General features: G+C 45.0%; 1 protein-coding gene across 8 annotated transcripts in view; it reads left to right on the top strand.

Moving 5' to 3' along the window:
• PCNT (pericentrin) overlaps nucleotides 1–24,698 on the top strand; it is an 84,272-nt gene that overhangs the window by 1,521 nt on the left and 58,053 nt on the right. For all 8 annotated transcript variants that reach the window (XM_036446303.2, XM_036446304.2, XM_045585327.1 and 5 more), the window contains exons 2-14: nucleotides 1,704–1,907; nucleotides 7,889–7,984; nucleotides 9,305–9,430; nucleotides 9,842–10,097; nucleotides 11,873–11,928; nucleotides 13,031–13,205; nucleotides 13,746–13,882; nucleotides 15,279–15,390; nucleotides 16,891–17,134; nucleotides 18,654–18,741; nucleotides 20,390–20,519; nucleotides 21,437–21,648; nucleotides 23,905–24,371. In XM_036446303.2, coding sequence (XP_036302196.1) covers nucleotides 1,704–1,907; nucleotides 7,889–7,984; nucleotides 9,305–9,430; nucleotides 9,842–10,097; nucleotides 11,873–11,928; nucleotides 13,031–13,205; nucleotides 13,746–13,882; nucleotides 15,279–15,390; nucleotides 16,891–17,134; nucleotides 18,654–18,741; nucleotides 20,390–20,519; nucleotides 21,437–21,648; nucleotides 23,905–24,371 — 2,303 coding nt within the window. The remainder of the gene's footprint in view (nucleotides 1–1,703; nucleotides 1,908–7,888; nucleotides 7,985–9,304; nucleotides 9,431–9,841; nucleotides 10,098–11,872; nucleotides 11,929–13,030; nucleotides 13,206–13,745; nucleotides 13,883–15,278; nucleotides 15,391–16,890; nucleotides 17,135–18,653; nucleotides 18,742–20,389; nucleotides 20,520–21,436; nucleotides 21,649–23,904; nucleotides 24,372–24,698) is intronic.

Here is a 24,698-nt window from a genome sequence, read left to right on the forward strand (position 1 = left end):
GGCTTGCTTTTATCACTTCTCTTCTGCCAACGTTTTCACAGAAATGCCTTCTGGTATTTACTGTCTTGGGGGGCATGTTGTGGGGATTACAAGACCTGCTGAATAGACCTGGGCTCCAGAGTTAGAGTGGAACAGGCTTGGGCATGTTGGCTGTGACTCCGGCCCCACCCCATTCTGGCTGTTGGAAGTGACCTGCTCTGTCAGGAATGAAAGAATGAGAGCCTGTACAGTGCCAGCTAGTAGTAAGGAGAGCTACATGAAGTTGCTGTGTTTGAGGTCAGATATGGCCAAACTGTGGCGATTTCATATGGGTTAGCTAGGAGGAGGTATTCATTGCTAGTTCCTTCCCTTGAGAAAACCAAGGGCCACTGCATTAAAGAAACCATTCAGAACACAGTGATTGGTGTGAGGCAGTGACAGGACAGCAGTGTCTAATGGCAGGATAAGGAATAGGACAGAGTGGCCCAATTCATGCTTCCTGTGAAGGTGAAACTACTGAGTAGGATTTGAATAGGGAGTTCTGTGGCCTGTTTTTTGCTCCCTTTGCTCTTGCTTGTTACACACAGGAGATCAAAGTGAGCCTACTTTAAACACTGTATTCCTGAGCTTGCCGTGGTTTGTGAATGTGAGTAAATGTGCTTGAAGGAGCATTGAGGGTGGTGATTAACCTCATCTGGAGAGAAACAATATGCCTCTTGTTGGGCAAACACAGGCCAGAAACAAGGACTGTGATGCAGGAAGGCAATTTGGATGGAGTGTGGCATAAAACAAATGAATTAAAATTAAATTAAATAGATGAGGCTGGTTCTGAGGGCACTGTCTGTCCTTGATAGCTTTTCTCACATGAATGCCTAGTGTAATTTCCTGTGTCCATGGAATTGTGGACAAACATTTGTTAAATGCATTTGCTTTTATGACCACAGTTGTCATTTGAAGGAACAGATGTCCTCTTTTGTGACATCAGTGAAAAACCGATGTTAGATCTTATACCTTTTAAATAATGTGTTAGTGGGAGAGAGTGTGTGTGATCAGAGTCTGAAACCCCCAGACTTGAGTACGGAATGAGCTGGGTTGTGCCTTATGATGGGCGACATTCTGTAAAGTCCCTGGTGCTTTGGTGAGCTGTGTCATGAAAACTAGAACATCTGATTCCATAAAGGAGGATGCTAGATTGACCTGGCTTAATTAATTATTTGCTATTTCTGTACTGGTTTCAGAATCCATGCCTAGGAAATTTTGGCTAGGCTATATATTTTCTTAATTAGGGGGAAATGGGGATAAAAGGGAGAGATTTAGCTATATCATGGTTTTAAACCTTAAACATGCCTTGATTGAGCAATCAGTTTTTTAAGTAGCTGTTCTTTTTAAAATACTATTTTTCTGTAAATTTTCCATGGCTAGAAAAGCTGTTCTGTCACTTGGCTGTCTTGCTTTCTTTTGTCTGTATACAGGCATAATTAACAGTCTTCAATCTAGACTCTTTGGATATAATTCTGAGCTTAGATCCTGGCATCATAGGAATTAATGAAGGCAGTGTGTGGGGGAGAGAGATCTGCTGGTTAATGTGAATCTGGCCAGGTGTGGCCAAGTGGACCGAGCCAGCCCCAGAGCCTCATGTCCCCCACAAGCCTGCTGACTTTGTGGTGCTGCTACATTTTCCTCACTTACCTTTGTCTTTACTACTTCTCTACATTTTTGCACAGCTTGCTCACTTCCGACAGAGAAAAGCAAAAGGTGACTGTGCGCATTCGAAGAAAAAGACGGCGAAGAGGAAGAGCGCGACTGTCGATGCGCCTGTCCAGGAGGAGAGTCCGGTAGCCAGTGAGGACCGTGGGCTCCTGGGAGGAGGGGACGTTTGCAAAGCCACATCATGCAGTGACACCCCTGATGGGGCAGCAGCAGCTCAGGTAAGTTTTCTCAGCATTATGTTTTCATATTTTGCTCATCTTTTAGTTATTGTTAGTGTAATTTACAAAAGGTGGTCTTTAGTTTGTTTTTGCATCTCAAATAGGGGGAAAGAGGGTTTTGTTTTAGTTTAGTTTAGTTTACAAAAAGGGAGTATATTTTTGTGTTTTGTTTTTCCCTAATGTTTTATCTTTGTATGATTGTGAGAAATTTTGGATTGTCTGTTTGAAGGCAGTGTCAGTGTTGGTGCTTGCTTTGGTGACGGAGTTTTATAAGTATGAGTTCATCGGGTGTGGCTGTGTGCATCATCCCCTCCAACAGGTGTTTTCTTTGGATACTTAAACTATGACACTCCGTCACCTGTTTTCAAATCCACCTACTGGCATTCTTTGTCCTTTCCCTTCTTGCTGGACATGGGAAGAGGAGGGAAGGGGGTGAAGGTGTGGAAAGGTGGTATTGCTGGAGGAGGCACCACATTCTGTTGCTTAAGGTCCTGAGAACTGCAAAGGTCGGGTATAGGAGGTGAGTGGAAGCAGACTAGGGCATTGAGAGTACTTAGGATGCTGACCCTGTGTGGCTTTCCTAGGCCTTGCGTCAACTGTGAGTGGGTTCTCCTTGGAGTTTCTTCCTGTGGGCCTTATAGATAAGGGGCCTTGAAATGTGGGTATTCCCTACTGTGTGCAACTGGGCAGGTGCAGATTTAGGTGTTTGCTAGAATTAGCTGAAAAGCTGGCAGATAAGGGCAGAATTTGTTTTATATATATATTATTGATTTTATACAGAGAGGAAGGGAGAGAGATAGAGTTAGAAACATTGATGAGAGAGAGTCATCGATCAGCTGCCTCTTGCACACCCCCTACTGGGGATATGCCCACAACCAAGGTACATGCCCTTCACCGGAATCGAACGCAGGACCCTTCAGTCCCCAAGCCGACGCTCTATCCATTGAGCCAAACCGGTCCCGGCTAAGGGCAGAATTTGACTCAAAATCCTGATGTATCTAGCATGCCTTACGGGAAAAAAATGATTATCACCTATACCACCTACAAATCTAGAATTTTGCTTCTTTTTTACAGCAGCATAGTATTCCATTGTGTAGAAGTACCACAGTTTTTTAATCCACTCATTTGTTGATGAGCATTTAGGCTGTTTCCAAATCTTAGCTATGGTAAATTGCGCTGCTATGAATGTAGGGGTGCATATATCATTTCTGATTGGTGTTTATGTTTTCTTGGGATATATTCCTAGAAGTGGTATTACTGGATCAAATGGCAGTTGCATTTTTAATTTTTTGAGGAAATGCCATACTGTTTTCCACTGGGATTGCATTCCCACCAGCAATGCGAGAGGGTTCCTTTTCCTCTGCGTCCTTGCCAGCACTTGTTGTTTGTTGATTCATTGATGATAGCCATTCTGACAGGTGTGAGATGGTACCTCATTGTCATTTTGATTTGCATCTCTTGGATCATTAGTGACTTTGAGCCTGTTTTCATATGTCTCTTGGCCTTCTATGTATTCTCTTTCGAAAAGTGCCTATTTAAGTACTTTGCCCATTTTTAAAAAATGTGTATTTTAGTGATTTTTCACAGAGAGAAAGGGAGAGGAATAGAGAGTTAGAAACATTGATGAAAGAGAAACATCAATCAGCCGCCTCCTGCACACTCCCCACTAGGTATGTGCCTCCAACCAAGGTAAATGCCCTTGACCAGAATCGAACCTGAGAGCCCTGAGTCCGCAGGCCGATGCTTTATCCACTGAGCCAAACCGGTCAGGGCTCTTTTGCCCACATTTTGATTGGATTGTTTATCTTTCAAAATAATTGTGAAACCGGTTTGGCTCAGTGAATGGAGCATCGGCCTGCAGACTAAAGGGTCCTGGGTTTGATTCCGGTCAAGGGCATGTTCCTTAGTTGTGGGCACATCCCCAGTAGGGGGTGTGCAAGAGGCAGCTGATCGATGATTCTCTCTCATCGATGTTTCTGACTCTCTATCCCTCTCCTTCCTCTCCGTAAAAAATCAATAAAATATATTTAAAAAAATAATTGTGAGTATTCCCTAATTGCTAGAATTAGCTGGAAAGCTGGCAGATAAGGGCAGAATTTGACTCAAAATCATGAGAATTTTTGTTAAGTTCCCTGTAAATTTTGGAGACCAAACCTTTATAGGAGATAATGTTGGCAAATATGTTCTCCCATGCAGTGGGCTTTCTTGTTTTGTTGATGGTTTCTTTTGCTGTGCAGAAGCTTTTTATCTTTATTTTTTCAATATTTTAAAATTGATTTTAGAGAGGAAGGGAGAGGGAGAGAGGGAGAGAAACATCAATGATGAGAGAGAATCATTGATTGGCTGCCTCCTGCGGGGCTTGAGCCCGCTACCTGGGCATGTGCCCTTGACCAGAACCGAATCTGGGATCCTTCAGTCTGCAGCCTGATGCTCTATCCACTGAGCTAAACCGGCTAGGGTGAAGTTTTTTGTTTTGATGTAGTCCCATTTGTTTATTTTCTCCTAAGTTTCCAGTGTCCTAGGAGCTGTGTTGGTAACGATATTGCTATGACATATGTCTGCTATTTTGCTGCCTCTGGATTTTTCTAAGATTTTTATGGTTTCCTATCTTACATTTAAGTCCTTCATACATTTTGAGTTTATTTTTGTGTATGGTTTAAGTTGGTGGCCTAGTTTCATTTTTTTGCATGCATCTGTTCAATTTTCTCAACACCATTTTATTGAAGAGACTGCTCTTGCCTCCTTTGTCAAATATTAATTGAACATAATGGTTTGGGTAGACTTCTGGGTTCTCTGTTCTGTTCCGTTGGTCTATATGTCTAAAAACCAGACAGTTTTTAGAACATTGGCTTTGTAATATAGCTTGATAGCTGGTATCGTGATCTACATTTTTTGAATGTTTGGTAAAACTTGGTTCTTCTTTCTCAGGATTGCTGTGGCTATTCAGGATCTTTTTTTATTCCAGATGAATTTTTGGAGATTTTTTTCTGGGTCTGTGAAATATGTTGGTATCTTAATGGGGATTGCATTGAATCTATAGATTGCTTTGGGTAGTGTGGACATTTTAATGACATTGGTTCTACCAGTCAGTGAACATGGTATGTTCTTCCATTTATGTCTTTCTCTCTTTTTTTCAATGTCCTGTTGTTTTCCGAGTACAGGACTTGTACCTCTTTAGTTAAGTTTATTCCTAGTTATCTTAATTTTTTTGTTGTAATAGTAAATGGGATTGTTTTCTTAGTTTCTCTTTCTGTGAGTTCATTATTGGTGTATTAAAAGCCATAAATTTCTGGGTGTTAATTTTGTATCCTGCTACATTGCCAAATTCATTTATTAAGTCTAGTAGTTTTTTGATGGAGTTTTTAGTTTTTTGTTTTTTTTTATGTACAATATCATATCATCTGTGAATGATGATGTTTCTGCCATTATTTCTTTAAATACCTTCGCTATGCCTTTGTCCCTTTCTGCTTCTGCTGGTGCACCTGCTGTTCTAATATTGTTACATTTCACGTTGTCCCACAGCTCCCTTAAGCTGTGCTCCTGTTTTTTCTTTTTGGTTCTCTGATTGAGTGATATTTTCAATTCTGTCTTCTAATTCACTGATATGATCTTCAGCTTTCCCTAATCTGCTGTGTATTCCTTCCAATATGTTCTTTATTTGTGTTATATCATTCTTTATCTCAGACTGTTCTCTTTTCATAGTTACTATATCTTTTTTCTTTTTAAAAAAAATATATTTTATTTAATTTTTTACAGAGAGGAAGAGAGAGGGATAGAGAGTTAGAAACATCCATGAGAGAGAATCATTGACCAGCTGCCTCTTGCACACCCCCTACTGGGGATGTGCCCGCAACCAAGGTACATGCCCTTGACCGGAATTGAACCCGGGACCCTTCAGTCCGCAGGCTGAAGCTCTATCCGCTGAGCCAAACTGGTTTCAGCTATCAAATGCATTTTAATACTACCTTTCCTTCCTTCCTTCCTTCCTTCCTTCCTTCCTTCCTTCCTTCCTTCCTTCCTTCCCTCCCTCCCTCCCTCCCTCCCTCCCTCCCTCCCTCCCTCCCTCCCTCCCTCCTTTCTTTCTTTCTTTCTTTCTTTCTTTCTTTTATATGTTTTATTGATTTTTTACAGAGAGGAAGGGAGAGATATAGAGAGCTAGAAACGCCAATGAGAGAGAAACATCGACCAGCTGCCTCTTGCACACCCCCTACTGGAGATGTGCCAGCAACTCGGGTACATGCCCTTGACTGGAATTGAACCTGGGACCTTTCAGTCCGCAGACCGATGCTCTACCACTGAGCCAAACCGGTTTCAGCAATACTACCTTTTCTTGCTGAAACCAAGCCTACTAATCCTGAAGCTGTAATCACTCCAGTTTTCAGAAGAAAATCTCATGGTGGATTCTTCAGATAAACATATGCATCTTTTCCAAATTGAACTGTATCCATTATCCCATTTTTCACAAAGACATAAATACCCTTGCAACAGTCAATATAACGACCAGTTGTAATGCAGATGGAGGCAAAGCCCATTTGTGAATTACTAGGCTGCTCTTCAACATATTTAGGTTGAAGAGGTGTTGAAGTATATTTGGGGAATTGTATTCCTCTTTATGTAAACTGTCTTTCTTTTCTGGCTGTTTCTACATTTTTCTTTCGATTTTCAGCAGTGTGGAAATAATGTGTACAGGGACATGGGATGTGTCTATGTGTATGGTATTTATCCTACTTGAGGTTCTTTCCACTCCTTAAAGCTCTAACTTGATATGTGTCATTATTTTTGGAAAATTTTTGGTCTTTGTTTCTTCATATATTTCTTCTGTCCCTTACAGCCATCGTGTGGGAGACTCTGTCATATCCGCTTTTTAGATGGAGAGCCCCTCTATACTTCTCAATCTCTAGTGCAGGACAGTGTTAAAGGCTGTTTCTGACTAATTACATCAGGCAAAGACTCAAAGTCTTACTTTAAATGAAAAGTTTTATATTTTTTCTAAAATTCTGTCTTATATTTTTGGGGAAATGTTCATAAACATGTTATTATTTAATGGATTTATTATTTTAATATATTTTTATTGATTTCAGAGAGGAAGGGAGAGGGAGAGAAAGATAGAAACATCAATGATGAAAGAGAATGGTTGGCTGCCTTCTGCATGCCTGGGGATTGAGCTGGCAACCCCCGCATGTGCCCTTGGCTGGAATTGAATCTGGGATCCTTCAGTCCATAGGCTGATGACGCTCTATCCACTGAGCCAAACCAGCTAGGACTGGATTTATTACTTAAAGACATAAATTAATATTTTAAAACAGTTTTCTATTTTTACCTTCATTTATTTTTATTTTTTTAAATATATTTTATTGATTTTTTTACAGAGAGGAATGGAGAAGGATAGAGAGTTAGAAACATTGATGAGAGAGAAACATCTATCAGCTGCCTCCTGCACACCCTCCACTAGGGATGTGCCCGCAACCAAGGTACATGCCCTTAACTGGAATCGAACCTGGGACCTTTCAGTCCAAAGGCCGACCATCTATCCATTGAGCCAAACTGATTTCAGCTACCTTCAATTATTATTTTCAAATTATTAAGGGAAAATTCTATGTAAAAAGGGGAGATCTTAAAGATAAAAACATTTGTACTTATATAAAATTAAGAGCTTGGAAATTAAAATTAAAATTAAGTGCATGGGTCTGAAAGACTAGAATTTGTTGAGAAACTAAAATTTAGTAATTTAGATTTTAAGTACACAGTGAAAATATTTAAAGAAGCAAAATTCATTAAAGAGAGGGGCAGCAGCAGCATTAGGTAAATGAGTTGCATAAAAAGTATTGAGACTTGAGAATGGTTTAGGAGGAGAATGCAGATTCTGAGCAGATGGGATCGAGTTAGTATGGCTGGCAGGTGGAGGGGCCGAGAGGGCCTGAGGCTGCAATCATGGTATTGGTCGTTAGAGTAACTGTTTTCTCTGGCCCTTCCCCTCTTAGCTAGAGAACCCTGATGGAGCAAGTACGGAGGACTCGGAGCAGCCCTGGCAGAAGCTGGATGGTGACGGTTCAGAACAGCCTGTGGTCCTCACAAAGGTATGCCTCTTCGGGGTTCTCTTGTTAAGGTGTGTTTCTTGTCAGAGGACTTTTCTGTTGTAGAAATCTAAATCAGAGAGAAAACTCAGTCTTTTAATAACCCTCTCTCTCAAAGTGGAAACTGGGGCACAGAGGCTTGAGACAGAGCTGCCCCTGCAGGACTCAGTTCCTTTTATTTTTTATAATGTATTTTTATTGATTTCAGAGAGGAAGGGAAAGGGAGAGAAACATCAGTGATGAGAGAGAGTCATTGATTGGCTGCCTTCTGCATGCCCTCTACTGGGGATCGATCTGCAACCCAGGCATGTGCCCTTGACCGGAATCAAACCCAGGACCCTTCAATGCTCTGTCCACTGAGCCAAACCGGGTAGGGCAGGCCTCAGGTTTTTAATGCTGCGCCTGCATAGAAGGTCTCTCTAGACTTTTCTGTTTGAGCCCAGTTTGGCCCTCCTTGTGACCTTTGCCTTTTCTCTAAATGTTAAAGAGAAAAATTCGTCTTTCTTGCATGGAGGATAGCGATAACAGTCTGATTTTTCCCCGCAGAGTGCTTCTCTTGTCTCACATAGTCAGCTGTGTGTATCTGGTCTCCAGCACGGCCCTATGCGGCAGTCTTGGACTCAGAGTGTGTCGGGAGGGTGGGCTTGCGATCAGTCTTAATGTCCTAGTTTCTGCCACAATGACCGAGGCGCACACAGGCTCTGCTCACCCAGTAATAATGCCTGCAGCCTCTCTTTCCAAGGTTTCAACTTTATACTGAGCTACTCCAACAGGTTGTATATTCTTTTATGGTTTTTTTATTGAGGTGTAATTTGCATAACATAACATTCACAATTTTTAGTGGCCTTTATTACTTTTAGTAGCTTGTGGATCCATCGCAGTTAATTCCAGAACATTTTTGTTACCCCAAAAGGAAACCTTTTCCCCTTATCCATCACTCCCTACTTCTTCCCCCAGCCCTTGGCAACCACCAGTCTACTTTCTGTCTGTGGATTGCTTTGTTCTGGACTTTTCCTGCAAATGGACCTGTGAGTGTGTCTGGCTTTTTTTATGGAATGTGTTTCTCAATTTAACAGTGATGTAACGTGTCCTACGTCACTGCTTTTTGTGCCTGGTGACATCCGTGTGTGGGTGCACCACATTTGTTTATCAGGTCATCCACCAGTGGACACTGAGTTGTTCCCACCTTTTGGTGGTTGTGAATAGTGTTGCTGCAAACACTCATGGGCAGGTTTTAACGAGGATATGTACTTTTCATTCTCTTGGCATATCATTTTTTGTAACTGAATTCTCTGGGTCACATCTCTTGCTCTCCTTCCTCAGGAGTATGAACAAGAATGTAAACCTGAAATTGCTGCATTGATGAGCCGACATGAAGACGAGACTGACAGGGAGCAGTGGTCAATGGGGCTGCCCGCAGAGATGCAGCAGGTACAGCTGCAGACCCAGGTGACTCAGATGCTGTCACTCAGACCAGGACCCAGTGGGTTTGGGAATCTGGGAGGTTGGCGGGTAGGAGAGATTTGTCACAGTGGATGGATGTGCACTGCAGGCTTACTGTGTCTACTTTTCTGGTTTGTTTTGTTTTCACATCTTATGCGGAGCCATTGAAAGTAGAGGAACACACGTGGGCATTTGGTGGCAGCAATTTGGGTCAGGTGCCAGGGACACACTCATTGCACAGCCTGTACTTCCCTATCAGTGGCCAGTCCTACTCCTTATACACAGCAGTGTTGGGCATTGAGGGCAAGAAGCCCTGGTCAGTCAGGAACACCCGACTCTCCTGAGCAACTGTCCAACCACATCTTAAGCTGGCGCTGCTTCCCCAGTGCCACTGCAGCACCGCCTCTCTCCTTGCAGCCAGTGCCACCCCTGGAGCTGGAGGCGTTGCGCTTGAGTCTGAGCAACATGCACACAGCTCAGCTGGAGCTGACGCAGGCCAACCTGCAGAGGGAGAAGGAGACAGCACTGATGGAACTGCGGGACATGCTTAATGGCCGGCACGCCCAGGAGCTGGCCCTGCTGCAGAACCGCCAGCTGCTGGAGCTGGAGCTTGTTAGGGAGCAGCATGCACGTGAGCGGGAGGAGGCGGCACTGCGGTGCAGCCGTGAGACAGGTATGTGTGTGGGCAGGCATGGACTTTCATTTCTGGTATTTGGGAAAGCAGGTGGCCCCATCGGAGGCGCCTCCAAGGTGAGGCATTCATGCTCTTATCTCCCTGTCCATGCGGGAGCTGAGTGGTGCACCTGTCCCTGACCATCTCTGGGCCCTGTTTACCTCCTGGCTGGCAGTGGTGCATCCAGCTCTGCATATCCTTATCCTGTTCTCTGACATTATCTTGCCTCTTTCTAGTTTTTCAACGGGCTTGTGTCAACTTTTGAAATGATGTCTTTGGAGGTGTTTTGCTTACATACTGAGGTTTCTATATCTGCGTCGTTGATAGGACTGTGTCTGTGGCCATGTTTTATCCAGCCCGACCGGATGCTCCTGGACACAGACTCCCTCATCCTACAGGCTCTTCTGTGCCCAGTGGGGCCCCGGTGCTCCTGATGGGAAGCCCAGGAGCCACTTTATCTTCTGATTCTCTAGCCTAGACTGAGCTTATGTCTAAAATATACTTTTATTATTTAATTTTAATTTTTTTTGTTAGTCACAACTTTTTGTAAACGTGTTTTAAATAATAGCTTTACTGAGCAGTAATTCTCATACCACACAATTCACCCATTGAAAGTGTACATGTCAGTGGCTTTGAGTGTGTCAGAGTCATATAGACATCTAACAGACTGCGATTAGAACATTCATCACCCAGAAAGGAATCTCACACCCCTGGCAGTCATCCCACTTTCTTGCTATGTGAGCATCTGATTATCTGCCCTTTTGCTGAGTTTTTCATTTGGAAAAAAAAAAGCAGCATGCTGGCTCTAAGTGTGTGGAGAAGTCCTTTTCTTTCTTGGTCTCTTCTCAGGTTCCTTTTTAAATATATATTTTAATTGATTTCAGAGAGGAAGGGAGAGGGAGAGAGAGAGAAACATCAGTGATGAGAGAGAATCACGGATTGGCTGCCTCCTGCACACTCCCTTCTGGGTACGTTCCCTGACTGGAATCAAACTGTGACCTTCTGGTACCTAGTCTGTGCTCAACCGCTGAGCCACACGGACCAGGCTCTTCTCAGGTTCTTGTAGTGCTATTTCTGTGTCTTCATCTAGATTCAAACAAATGCAAATACCTTATTTTACTCCCATATGTATGTATATGCATGTGGAAGTAAAATGGACTTGCTCAGGCCACCCTCACTGTGCACACATGGCACCCCTCTCCCCAGTTCTACCCTGGCCCTTTCCTGAGGCTCCTGTCATCTCTACCTGGCACCCTGATCTCCAGCTGGGCACCCACATCTCCATGCTAACTTGGCTGTGCCCATTGGTCCAGTCCTGTCTTCCTCCTTCACCTCCCAACACTTACTCCTCTTTTCTTGTGCTTCTTCCCTTTCCGGGTTGGGAGTTGTTGGGTCCTAGGACATCTTTATCTTCCCTCCAGCACCTCGCCTGGAGTCTGGCTTGGTGTGGAGCAGACAGGTCTCATTACCAGGGGAAGAGGTGGGTTCAAGGCTCTCAGTGAGCATGCAGTCTGGAGCCAGCCTTGCCCGCTCACTTCAGACTGTCCTGCTGGTGTAACTCTCATCCTCCTTGGTTTGGGCATGTATATGATTTGTTCATTAGAGCAGACAGCATCATACTCTTACTCCCTCACAGATGCCTCCCCTTCTGTTGACGTTGATGGTTGCCTGTGGAGCAGCCAGCAGGAGCCAGGAGCCCCTTATCTCCTGGGTGATCAGATTGTGGAAAAACTGAGGCTCAGTGATCTGAACGACTTTTTATGTTTTTCTTGCAGCTGAGCTGAAGGAGAAGTTACAATCAGAAATGGAGAGAAATGTCCAGATAATAGAGGTATCTGTATTCTGGTTATGCATGATTTCCCTTTTCTGTCCATCCCACCAGGTTGACCCCTCCACTCAAAATCCCCACAGAAATACACCCCCTCACCTTGATATTAAACAAACCCAGTCAGAGCTTTAGTGGGCTGTGTTGGTAGAAGTGTATTGTGTTTTCTTTCAGAGATAAAGCGGTCTTTTATTTTTACAGGTTGATTTTGTCAGAACAACTTGTGTAACATGAGCCTCTTCCACCCCAAGTTTGGTTTTCTGAGTGGTTGCTGTCTGGCCCTTGCTGTGTTTTGGACCCAGACCTCTGTCCTCACGCAGGGAGGTGTGGACTGCGGCAGTTGAGATGTGGGCACTGTGGGTTCTGGGATGCTGCAGGGATCCGCAGGGAAGAGCTGTGCCCCAAGGGCAAAGCTCTTAGTCATGGGTGTCTACCTTGCGTGCATCATGATTGGCTCTGTTCACAGTGCTCACCATTACCATGGCTTGGCCATTACTGTCCTGCTGTTCCCAACTCACAACCCATTTTTTGGGAAAGAGTTATGTTTTAGAGTATAACAGAATTAGCTCTTTTCTGAGGCAGTCTCTCACTGGAATTTCTGATTCTCTTAATGTGTCCCCTTCTGAAAGTTACATTTGTGGAAGGGCCACTGATGACAGAAGAGGAAATGGGTGACAGGGAACGTGGGTGATGTTAGATGTATGACATTGGGGCATGTGGGCATTTCTGTGTTGGTTGCTCAGGTCAGGCACCCCAGAATATGTTTGGCCTCCAACCCAGGACACCTCAGGGTTGTTCCTCAGGGCGCCTGGCACGTAGCCTGGCCTTCCCACAGATGTCAGTCACATCATTGTAGCACCCTGCCCCCAGGTCTTTGTGGAGGCAGACACGTGAATCTCAGAGTGACCACTCACCTGTGCTGTGTGTTCTGTTTCTGGGCAGGTGGGCCTTGTGGATATTTTGGTCCTGTACATTCAGAGCTGGTTTCCTATGGTGACAGTCTGGTCTAGGCAGGGAGTGACTTCCTAGTTTTCAAGTATATGATTTAAAATTTTTTATGACAGGTAATTATTGATCATACTCTCTTTTTTTTCCTTGTTTAAATTAGACCCTGAAGCAAGACTGGGAGTCTGAAAGAGATTTATGTTTAGAAAGCCTGCGCAAAGAACTATCTGCAAAGCATCAGTCAGAACTGGAGAATTTACAAAGCCAGTTTAAGAAAGAATTGGCAGAACAGAAAACTGAGCTGGAGAAGATTTTTCAAGCCAAAAACCAGGCAGAATGTGAGTATTAAGATGAGCAGGTCTTACGGCGGACTAAATTTTCCTGTGTAATTCTGGAATAAACCATGATTTGCCAGATTTGTGGTGAATATGAACTGCTCGTGTGTTCAAATGTCAGATAACAGTGCTTGTGATACCCCCGCTGACAACAGAGGTGCAGGGCTGCCTCAGGACAGTCAGCCGTGGGGTCTCCCCTTATTGACTACAAGTTCCCTGAAACTTACATTTCAGAGATAGTTTTTTCATATTCCATTATTAAATTGCTACCCAAAAGTAGTAATGCGATTGTTCACTTTTTATGGAATTGTTGCCTATTGCCCAACCTGTCAGAACAGCTGTCTGCTGGTCAGCTGACCTGTACCCCTCTCTCCCTCCTGAGGAGAGCAGTGATGCTGAGAAGGGACCTGCAAGGAGCCTGGGGGCCTTGAGTGGGAGGTGGCCCTCTTAGTGCTAACTGGCATTACTACTGTGACGGGCTGGCTAATAGTACGCCGAGGAAGAAGACGGTGCTGTTATAAACTGAGCGCCTCTGCTCTTCAGCGTCCCTCCAGGCTCTGCAGGCTCAACATGACGCTGCTGTGAAGAAGCTCCAGGAAGACCTGCAGTGTGAGCGCTGCCGACACGCGGAGGACCTGGACCTGAGAGTCAGAGAGAAGGAAAGAGAAAAACAGCTGGAGGTGGGCGATTTTTTAATTACTTAGAAGGTTTAAGATGGAGGTCGTCTCATATTCTGTTTTTTGCTTAAGTACCAATTTAAGACAACTGTCAGTATTTGCTGGAGCTGGTAGGTGAGGTGCGGAGTCTGTAAAGTTGATTTGACAGTTGTATGTTCAGCCTTAGATATAGATAATTCACATTCTTTACAAGTCCCCCCGAGATGCTTACAGACTTCAGGTAATAGGGGTGGAGGGCTATATGCTGTGACCACAATTCAATGAAGAAATTTCTAAGAAAAGAGCAGAAACATTCCTGCTGCTAATGTGTTCAAAACTCTTTCCAGTGAAACACTGCATATCAGGATGGGGGCGATGTAGCCCGAACTACTGAGACCTGAAGTATTTCTGTCACCAAACCCAAGAAGCAAGCAATTCCCTCAAACATTGGTTCAGGAAATTAGAAAGTAAGCCAGGGATGGAGTCAGTCATGGCCTGTGCGTGGGTTTACGGATGAGGAGGGGGAGGAGTCAAGCCCAGGAGGAGCCCGCATCTCTGTCCCCTGCAGCTCTCACACCCACTCCCCCCAACTCTCCTCCAGACTGAGGCTGTGATGGCCAGGCAGAGCCAGGGCCGGGCTGGTGTACAAATCACTTTCTTAATGAGAAAGAGATGACAGGAGGGTACCTTCTGTCTTGTGCCCTGGATGAGAAAAGGCGACAGGGGCCTCTGGGCCAGCGCTGCCCTCTCAGGCTGACTGATCATGCTGACCCTGAGCCTCGTGCATAAGCAGGTTGGAGCTGTTCCCAGTTTTGTTGGTGTTCTCTCTCTCTCGCTCTCTCGCTCTCTCTCTTTCTCACTTTCTTCGCCCCTGAAAGAAGCTGCTTTCCAGGAAGGTTGAACAAGAAATGCAGACAACACCCAAACACACCAAAGGATGAGGGAGGTCTGTGATCACTAATGAGAAGGATAGGTCCCTGTGCAGAACACGTTAAAGTCAACAATAGGGGGACGTCTTAGAAGTCATGTGGTCAGTGCCAGTTGGCAGCCTGGGAGGGAGCCTGTGCGTCCACCTCATAGGGCCCAGTTCCTGATCACCCACCAATTGGCCTCCCCTGACTTAGAGGGCAACAGAGCAAGTTCTTGTCCTTGGTCAGTGAGAAGTGGTGGTCTCTGCAGGGAACAAGGCCAAGGGCCTGAGCAAGTGATCTGTGAGAAAAATATTCGGCGCTCATAGGACTGCGATTGGGAAATGGCACCTTTAAACACTACGGATGATAGTTTTTCTCTGGTGCTGCCATTTCTGGTGTTCTCTAGGCTGGATGTTTGGGATTTGAGCTTGTACTCATGTGCTCTCTCATGCCTGTCAGTCTCGGGGCTCACTCTCGGTCAGTGTCTCACTGTCGCCTTCCTTTTCTAGTTGGAGAACCTTCAAGCATCTTACGAAGAGCTGAAGGCTCGTTCACAAGAGGAAGTCAGGCGCCTGTGGTCCCAGCTTGAGTCCACGAGGACTGACAGACAGGAACTGAGTGGTGAGGAGTTTCGTGCTGAGGATTCAGAGTCTCAAAAGCTGAAGCTGTGGGTTTTTAATTGTGGGACCCTGAAATGAGGATGTAGCCATTGTAGCGAGTGCAAAGAGTGATTTGATTTGTGTACTTCCTAAAGATGGGTGTGTGGAGTTTGCTTGTTGGTGAGAGCCTTGGTTTCATGCTAATCCTGAGTGTTTGCTTATGTTGATGTCAGGCACCTGTTGAATGTGCGTGCTTCTGTTTAGAAGCTGCTGGCATCTGGGGCTGCAGGTGTGCCTTCTGTTGCATGAGCCCACCTGGCTTAGGCTCCCACTGCCCCATCCTCTGGTGTTGGAGGGTGGTGATCCTGAGTCTCCAGGCCTGTAATTGCAGCCACCATTACCGAGGGTAGCTCACTTGGGTCCTCTTACAGAATCCTGTCAGAGCGGCCTCTGCTCCCTAGCAGCACTTTCAGATGGGGGAGGTCATGAGATACAATGGGAGAAACACAGACGTGTGCTTTTCTGCTGCTTATCTCCAGAGTGAGCCTTTTCAACTGGTGATTGTCCTTATTGGGTGCGTGGTGTTGGGAGCAAAGACCAGAGGAGAAAGGATTAGAAACACCCTGTCTGCTGCATGGCGGTGAATAAGGCTATGTCTCTGTCACCCCCACTCTGTCAACCCATCACTCCGTCTTTCCTTCTGGTCTGTGTGTCACTGACGGAGCCTACAGGTGGCACTGGTGAACTTAATGTTTACCTGACTTCATGCATGCTTTCACATACGTGTTCTGGTTCTAACATGTTTATTGGAAGTCTTTACTCTTGCATGTAAGGACCCTCACAGCGAACCCTGATTTTGAAATCTCTGGGATAGTGAATTATTTATGCTATGTTATTTGAAAGCTGATTACTTATTGTTGACCAGCTCGTAGCTTTCTCTTGATCAAAACAACAGTGACACATTCTCTTCTGGTCTGTGTTACTGTTGTCGTTAACAAAATATCACAGACTTGTTGGCTCAAAACCAGTCATGGTTATTAGCTTGAAGATTTGTGGGTCAAAGATCTCCAGCAGTTGTGGCTGGGCTTTCTGTCCAGGGTCACCCACACCCGAATTGAGTTGCTGGGCTGCCCTTTGACCTGGCTCACTCAGGCATGGCAGAATCTAGTCCCTGTGGTTGTAGGACAGGTCCTGTGTTGTTGCTGACTGTCAGCCAACAGCTCGCAGCTCCCAAAGGCTGCCCATATTTCTCTTTGCACAGCCCCTCCATCTTCAGAGCTCAGCAGCACATGGGATGCTTCTCACACATTTAGTCTCTGGCTTCTCCCTCCAGCCTGAGGACACTGAGGTAGCTGATCATCTCTCTGGGCACAGGTCATCCTCCTGTGTCACATTAGCCAGTCACAGGTTCTGGGATTGGTGGCTTTTAGAATTTGGCCCCCTGCACCAGGACCTTCAATAGCTCCCGGGTTTTCCCAAGTGTTTCTGTTTAAGGTGATCATGTAATTTCATCCTATTAAAGACTTACGTGAGCAGCTTCTGGCTCGAGCATCTCATGTGGAAGAATTAGAACATCTGCAGCGAGACTTTGAGCAGCAGCAGCAACGGGAGAAAACTGAGCATGAGTCAGAACTGGAGCAGCTGAGACTTTACTTTGAAAAGAAATTAAGGGATGCGGAAAAAAATTACCAGGAAGACCTGACTCTGTTACAGCAGCGGCTGCAGGAGGTGAGGGAAGACTCTCTTCTGGAGTCTGCGGAGATCAGGTAAATAAACCAGTTTTTACCTTGAATATGTATTTGAAATATGGGAACCTTGAGCTGAACTGAAATCTAGTGTATGGGTGTGTGTTCTTTTTTGAGCTTCCTTTCAAACACCAAAATACAAGAAGGCTATATGTGTCATGAAAGTTGATTACAGCTTCTTTGACCTTACACTTGAGAGACATTGCTTTTCCCAAAGAAAAGGCACAAGAATTTGTCTCTCTGATAGTCTAGTTTTAATATTTCCACAGTTTTATCTTCTTTTATTCTTCAACTAGAGGCCCAGTGCACGAAAATTCGTGCACTCAGGGGGAGTTCCTCAGCCTGGCTGCCCTCTGGCAGTCCAGGATCTCTCGGGGGATGTCTACCTGCCAACTTAGGCCCACTCCTTGGGGGATCAGGCCTAAGCTAGCAGTCAGACATCCCTATGGCAGCCTGGGAGTCCTCGGGAAATGTCCACCTGCCTGCTTAGGCCCGCTCCCCTGGACACCCTTAGTGCTGCTGAGGAGATGGGAGAGGCTCCCGCCACCCATCAGCCGGGCTTGTGGCTGAGCAGAGCTCCCCCTGTGGGAGCACACTGATCACCAGGGGGCAGTTCCTGCAGTGAGCATCTGCCCCCTGGTGGTGGTCATAGCAACTAGTTGTTCCGCTTTTAGGGCCAATTTGTATATTAACTTTTTTTTTTTTTTTTAATATATTTTATTGATTTTGTACAGAGAAGAAGGGAGAGAGATAGAGAATTAGAAACATCGATGAGAGAGAGTCATCGATCAGCTGCCTCTTGCACACCACCTACTGGGGATATGCCCGCAACCAAGGTACATGCCCTTGACCGGAATCGAACCCGGGACCTTTCAGTCCCCAAGCCGACGCTCTATCCATTGAGCCAAACCGGTCTCGGCTGTATATTAACTTTTTAAAATTTTATTATATTGTTGTTTAAAGTATAAATAATTTGTATATTACCTTTTTATTATATAGGACAGGATACTATCCCTATATGTTTAAGCAAATTAAAAAAATTTTTTATTGAATTTATTGGGATGTTATTGGTTAATAGAATTATATAAGTTTCAGGTGTACAATTCTATGATACATTGTCTGTATGTTGTATTGTGTGTTCACCACACCTGAAATCTAATTTTGCTTTTGATTTGATGCCAATGGAAATGAATACCTGGTATTCTAGAAACACATTTTTATGCTTGGGACCCAAAACTAGAGAACATTAAATGAGCTAAGAGCTGAATCTGACTCAGGAGAGGCTGCAGATGATGTGCGACTGGAGGAGGTGGGCTCAGGCATTGGGGATCTGTGTTGCCTCAGGGTCCTTGCCATAAAACTCCAGCTGTGGTCACTGACACATATTTCGTTCAGTTGTGTCCTGTTCTTGATGCAAGTAGAATGTGGTGGAAGGAGCAGGAAGGGTTTTCTTCTTTCATGTGGTCAGATCCCAGGGATGGAGCAGAGGTCCGATGTGAAAGTGCCATGTGTAAGGTTTTCAGGATGTGTTTTCTCCTAGTTCATCAAGTGTGCTTTTAGAAGAGACTTCTGAAAAAGAAAGAAGAGATGACCTTGACCAGCTCAGCTTTCATCTGGAGCAGCATGAGGTGACAGGCCAGTTTTGTTTTATTGACGTATAATTGACAATGTAATATTGTATTATTCCAAGGTGACAATGTAATGATTTGCTGTTTGTCCATATTGTGAAATGATCACTGCAGTAAGTCTAGTTAGCATCACCACACAGTTACAGATATTTCTTCTTGTGATGAGACCTTTTACGATTTATTCTCAGCAACTTTTCCCATAAGCCACCATGCTGTATGATACATCCCAGGACTTAACTTATAATGAATTTTGTACCTTTTGACCCACTTCATTTCTCTCACCCATGCCCTCTGGCAACCACCTATCTATTCTCTGTATCCATGAGTTCAGTTTTTTTTGTTTGTTTGTTTGTTTTTTTCAGATTCCACATATAAGGAAGATCATATCTTTTTTTTTTTTTTTTTTTAGAAGATCATATCTTATTTGTCTTTCTCTGACTTGTTTTACTTATCATAATAGCCTCCAGATCCATCCAAGCTGTCACAAATGGCAAGATTTGATTATTTTTTATGGCTGAATAATATTTGCATATATATGTGCACTCATATATCACGTTTTGTTTATTCATCTATTGATAGCAACTTAGGTTGCTTCCATATTTTAGCTATAGTAAAAAAACGCTGTAATGAACATAGTTGTGCATATATCTTTTCAAGTTAGTGTTTTTAATATGCAGAAGTGGAATTGCTAGGTCCGAAGGCAGTTCCATTTTTAATTTTTTGAGGAAACTCCTGGCTCTTTTCCATAGTGGCTGCACCAATCTGCATTCCCACCAATGGTGCATGAGGGTTCCCTTTTTTCCACATCCTTTCCAACACTTGTTGTTTGTTAATTTATTGATGATAGCCATTCTGACAAACTCATTGAATTTGTCCCTCCAGTTTGGGACTTGGCTCTTTTGTGTGTTCAATTGTCACAGAGACAGGAATCTTGAAATTTAGGTTGATGTGACTCCTCAGTGATTTTTTTTTTTTTTTTAAAGGAAAACGAGCTTACTAGTTGTATTGTGAGGGGAAAAGGAAGTATGAAAGCATTGAGCCTGCTTTTCTTTTCTCCAAAGGATGCTTAGCTGGGTTTATTGTCAGTGCTGCTCACAGCAGTAACCAGAGACTCTCTCCCCACCCCCCTACCCTGCCTCCCACATGCCCCGGAAACTCCTGAGCAGGCCCAGCACCAGACCTTGCGCTGGCTCTAGATGAGAAAGTGCAGGGCACGGAGAGCAGAAGAGGGAGTGAGGAGGCTCAGGAATAAGTGGGTACAGAAGCCTGGGAGCCCCACATCAGAATAGGTCCCCTTCAGCTGAGGCCCTGGCCTATGAGGCTGGTCAGGGAGGCTGAGTGGCCTGTGAAGGACGGAAGGGAGTGAACAAGTGAGGCTTGACCCTGGGAAGGGGAGGTAACGGCAGGAGGCCTGGTGGGCAGGGTCAGCCTGGTGCTCCTATGGCTGGTGTTCTGTGTTGGCTCTATAAGCATGAGTAGGACTCCCTGACTGTGGGCTTTAGCAGAGCCCTCCTCAGGGCTACAGCCAGCTATTTCCCTCTGGACAGGACAGGCAGCATAAGAAGACTGCATGAGCCGGCATCGCTCATGGGGCACATCTGGGGGCAGTGACTCACTGAAACGTTTCTTTTGTGTGACTTCCCCAAAGGAGGGCCTGTGTTTGCAAACTCAGTTAGAAGAAAGCCCACAGCACCAAGTGGCAGCCCAACAGGAGGCGGACCTTGTGGGGACCCAGGTGTTGGTACAGCGTGTGGGGCTCTTGGAAGAGCCTGGCCCAGGTGGGTGTCCCTCAGCAGCTCAGGTGTGATTTGTGGGGAGGTTGCGAGCCTCACCATGATCAACTGTCTGAGTCATCTGGGTGTGCTGTCCCTTTACTCTGCAGAGCTGGTGCTGGAGGTCGGCTCAGGGTGTCCCCACACGGGTCCTTGAGTCCGGGGTTGGGCAGGGCCCGGGTGTATCAGGAGAGGGCCTGACTGTGCAGTATCACCAGGGCTAACAGGCTGTGGTAGCCAGAAGGTGGGAGAGCTGTGGTCATCCCACGGTGTGGCTGGTGGGAACAGGTAGTGGCCTTGCTGCAATGAGAGTGGATGTACGGACAGACACAGATTCCAGAAGGACTGGAGCAGCCTAGATGCCTGGTGTGCTAGCTTGGGACAGCCTTGTGTGTGGGCACTATTGTGTTCTGCATAGAGCTCAGGAGGCGAGGCAGAGAGTCCCATATAGTAGGGTTCATATTCCACTCTGGGTATTCTGGCACAAGTACCCATCTTGGCTCAGCTCCCTCAGAGCTGGTGGGGCAGATGAGAGGGGGCAGGACTCTGACAGTCAAGGTCACGTCGCACTTGACATCTACTCCACTTGGTTCTCCTTCCTGCGTGAGAAGTGCCCCATGGCCACCATTCAGCACATTACGGTCATTGGGCATGGCGGACATCCCTGATTACAGCCACCTGCTACCTAGCCTGAAGGAGCAGAGTGGGTGGGTGCACAGGCTTTGTGCAGGGGCAGCACCGGGTATGGTTCTGCACATTGACTGCTGGGTCGCCAGTCGTGTCCACTCCTGACACCAAGTCCACACAGGAGATTTAAAAATCTGAATTTCTGTTGTCTGAGGCATCTGAATGCAAGTGTCCTGTCCTTGTCACGTGGTTGTTCTCATGGGTCACGCCTGTCTTTTCTGTCTCCTTCCTCATAGAACTTGCTTGCATACATCTTCAGGGTGTGCAGGGCCCAGCCGTGGAGGAGGAAACCAAAGTGCCAACAGCAACCTTGGGTTTGGAAACGGAGGTTAAACTCCCAATGCTTCAGACAGAGCTCCAGGAAGAAATCAATCTGTTAAAAATAGAAAACCGAAACTTACACGAGAAGCTGCAGAGGGAAATCCGTCTGAAAGAGGACTTGGAGAAAGTGAGTTGTGAGTCCTGATGGCGAGGCACGACTGCCACTCCCTCTGTGACCTTGTGGGAGCAGTGGCCTGGGCCAGAGGGTGGATAGGATGTCAGGCCACACATGTGCAGGCCAGAGTGGGTTTGGTGTGTCCCTCATTGGTAGTGAGCCTGCTCCCCAGCTGAGTCCAGAGCTCAGGGGCTGAGGAAGCAGCTGAGTGTCGTCAGAGGATGCAGGAAGGGGCTTGAGCCACAGCTGGCTTTAAGCCTTGTCCCCAGTGCCTCCAGTGGTGGTGTCGCGAACCCCCAAGCTCTTCTTGTCAGCTGTGCAGCTTGGCAACCACTGTGGGACCCTGAGTGATGAGCTTGCTGCTACATCATTGTGCATGCTGAAAAACACACATAGACTCGCTGAGTTATTGAAGGGCCTCATTATACAGCAGCACAGTTTTATCACTTTGTAGGAATATTGTAATTAAGGTGACTAGAACTTTTAAGTCTTTTTCACATGTGGAAACTAGTAAAACGGCAGCCCTCAGTGTAACCTTGTCAATAACATCATGAAAAGGCAACAGACTGCACACTCCAATTAAAAGGCAACGTTTGTCAGAATGGGTTTTTAAAATACCCAATTATATGCTGTCCATATGTATAATATAATATAATATAATATAATGTAATATAATATAATGTAATAAATATGTGCTCTTTTCTTCCAACTACTCACATAGCTGCTAAAACCGTTGGCATCTGTACTAAGGGTCTTATATGTTAATGAGAAGAAAGATAGCTGGGGACCCTTGAATGGGTCATATTTCCTCTTTATTTTGTATATTAACTGATTTGGATTGGATCCTGGACCTTGTTGAGAGTTTGGATTCTGTTATATTCCTCTTAAGAGTAATGATTCTATGTTTCAGTAGGCAATTAACCTGGCTATATTCAGCGTCACACACTACTTCTTTTCTGGATTGAAGTGTACGGTTCAGTTCATCTAGTTTTGCCAGCTTGCCCTTGGAATCTGCCTGCACACATGGGGGGTCAGGCATGAACCAACCTTTAGGGCTTGGTTTATTCCAGATTTTGCTCTTGGTCTCTGACTCTGTTCTAATGCACGTTCCAGCCCCTCTGTTCAAATAAGTAAGATTATGGAATTCCTGTGAGCACAGCACATTCAGTAAATCACCTAGTACCATTTCTTTTGGATGCTCTCTGGGCCTTCAGATAGTTTATTATATTTTTTCCAGAGTTTATAGTTATCTCTGGAAGTTGGGTCTCATTAGGACTTCTCAACCATCAACAGAAACAGAACCCCTAAACTTCATTTAAAAAAAAAAAAAAAAAAAAAAAATATATATATATATATATATATATATATATATATATATATATATATATATATATATATATATTATTGATTTTTTACAGAGAGGAAGGGAGAGGGATAGAGAGCTAGAAACATCGTTTGGAGAGAAACATCAACCAGCTGCCTCCTGCACACCTCCCCACTGGGGATGTGCCCGCAACCAATGTACATGCCCTTGACTGGAATTGAACCTGGGACCCTCAGTCCACAGACTGATGCTCTATCCACTGAGTCAAACTGGTTTTGACTAAACTTAATTTTTGAATAACTTTAAACAAGGAGTTGAAGTCAGTTTTTCATATGTTTTGTTTACTTTCTTCTTTATTATGTTCAGTAGTTTGTTGACCTTTCTTAAAAACAAAACAAAACCAGGGTATTTGCCCACCTTCAGCTTTCTGATTCATCCTCTCCTTCACAAGTTACCTCTTTTAAAATTAACTTTTAGCTCATCAGCCTCTTGCCGAGGATCCTGTATATCCTGGAATATAAATTGTGCAAGTCCAAAGACTTGAACTCCTGACACTGTTGTGCTCATCTCCCTCAGACTTTTAATCTCCTGGCTGGTGGTGCTTCAGCTCTGATAGGGGTCCAGTTGGCCTTTTTTTTAGTAGATGACCGTGATAGGCCTTCAGCCCGCCTTTGGGTTCAGTTCAGTTAGTTTTTGTCCAGGCTTGCCAGCTCCAGACAGAGCTATTGGTTCCATGTGAACACCTTTTACTTAAGCAAGTAGTTTAAGTTTGTTCCTTTCACATTTATTCTGTTCTCATCAACACACAAAGCAGTCCCATTGCTATGCTCAGCACAATGCCTATATGTTGTGGAAGCTTCTCTGTCTTCAGAGATGGATTTGGGGTTTTGCTACCAATAATCTTTTCCTTTAACTTCTTTCCTCTTAATTAAAATTATCTATAGGGAAAACATAATTTAGTTGAAGATCATCAGGAAGAACTGAGGAAAGCTAAGGAGCAGATTCAACTAATGAAACAAGAACTCAAAGAAAGAAAAGCAGAGTGGAAAGATACAAGTGAAGCCCTAAGGAGAGAAGCTGAAGAAAAGTTAACCCTGATGCTCCTTGAACTGAGAGAACAGGCTGAATTGGAGAAACGGTCGATAATAAATGAGTTTGAGCTTCGAGAAATTGAAATGAAGCAACTCCAGGATCAGCAGGCTGCCCAGATCCTGGACTTGGAGGGGTCCCTGAAGGAGCAGCAGGGCCGCCTGAGGCAACTGGAGGTTGGCCTTGCTGGGGACGAGTCTCTACAGAGCGACCAGGAGTCGAGCAGTGGACTGGCCCCAGTGGACCAGAACCAAGACCTGGAGCTTGCTCCCCTCAATCTGAAGGAGGACTGTGCCCTTCAGCTGATGCAGGCCCAGAACAGGTGGGTGACATTCTTGTAGCACGTCATTAATATGGCGCCATCTGCCAGGTTCTACGTGAGACCTAACCCAGGACACCTGGTAGAGGGTGGGAGGCAGATCTGGGAAGACATTCTATGCGCTCTCAGTGATGTCCTAAGTCCTGGACACTTGTTCTTCTTCCTAAAATGAGAACGGGACATTTGGCTCCGTGATCGGTAAACTGCGGCTCATGAGCCACATGCGGCTCTTTGGCCCCTTGAGTGTGGCTCTTCCACAAAATACCACAAAATACCAGCCTATTTTGAAGAATTGGCGTTAGAAGTTTAAGTTTAAAAAATTTGGCTCTC

The sequence above is a fragment of the Pipistrellus kuhlii genome, unplaced genomic scaffold (assembly GCF_014108245.1).
Source record: "Pipistrellus kuhlii isolate mPipKuh1 unplaced genomic scaffold, mPipKuh1.p scaffold_m20_p_2, whole genome shotgun sequence".
In the NCBI taxonomy this organism is placed as follows: Eukaryota; Metazoa; Chordata; class Mammalia; order Chiroptera; family Vespertilionidae; genus Pipistrellus; species Pipistrellus kuhlii.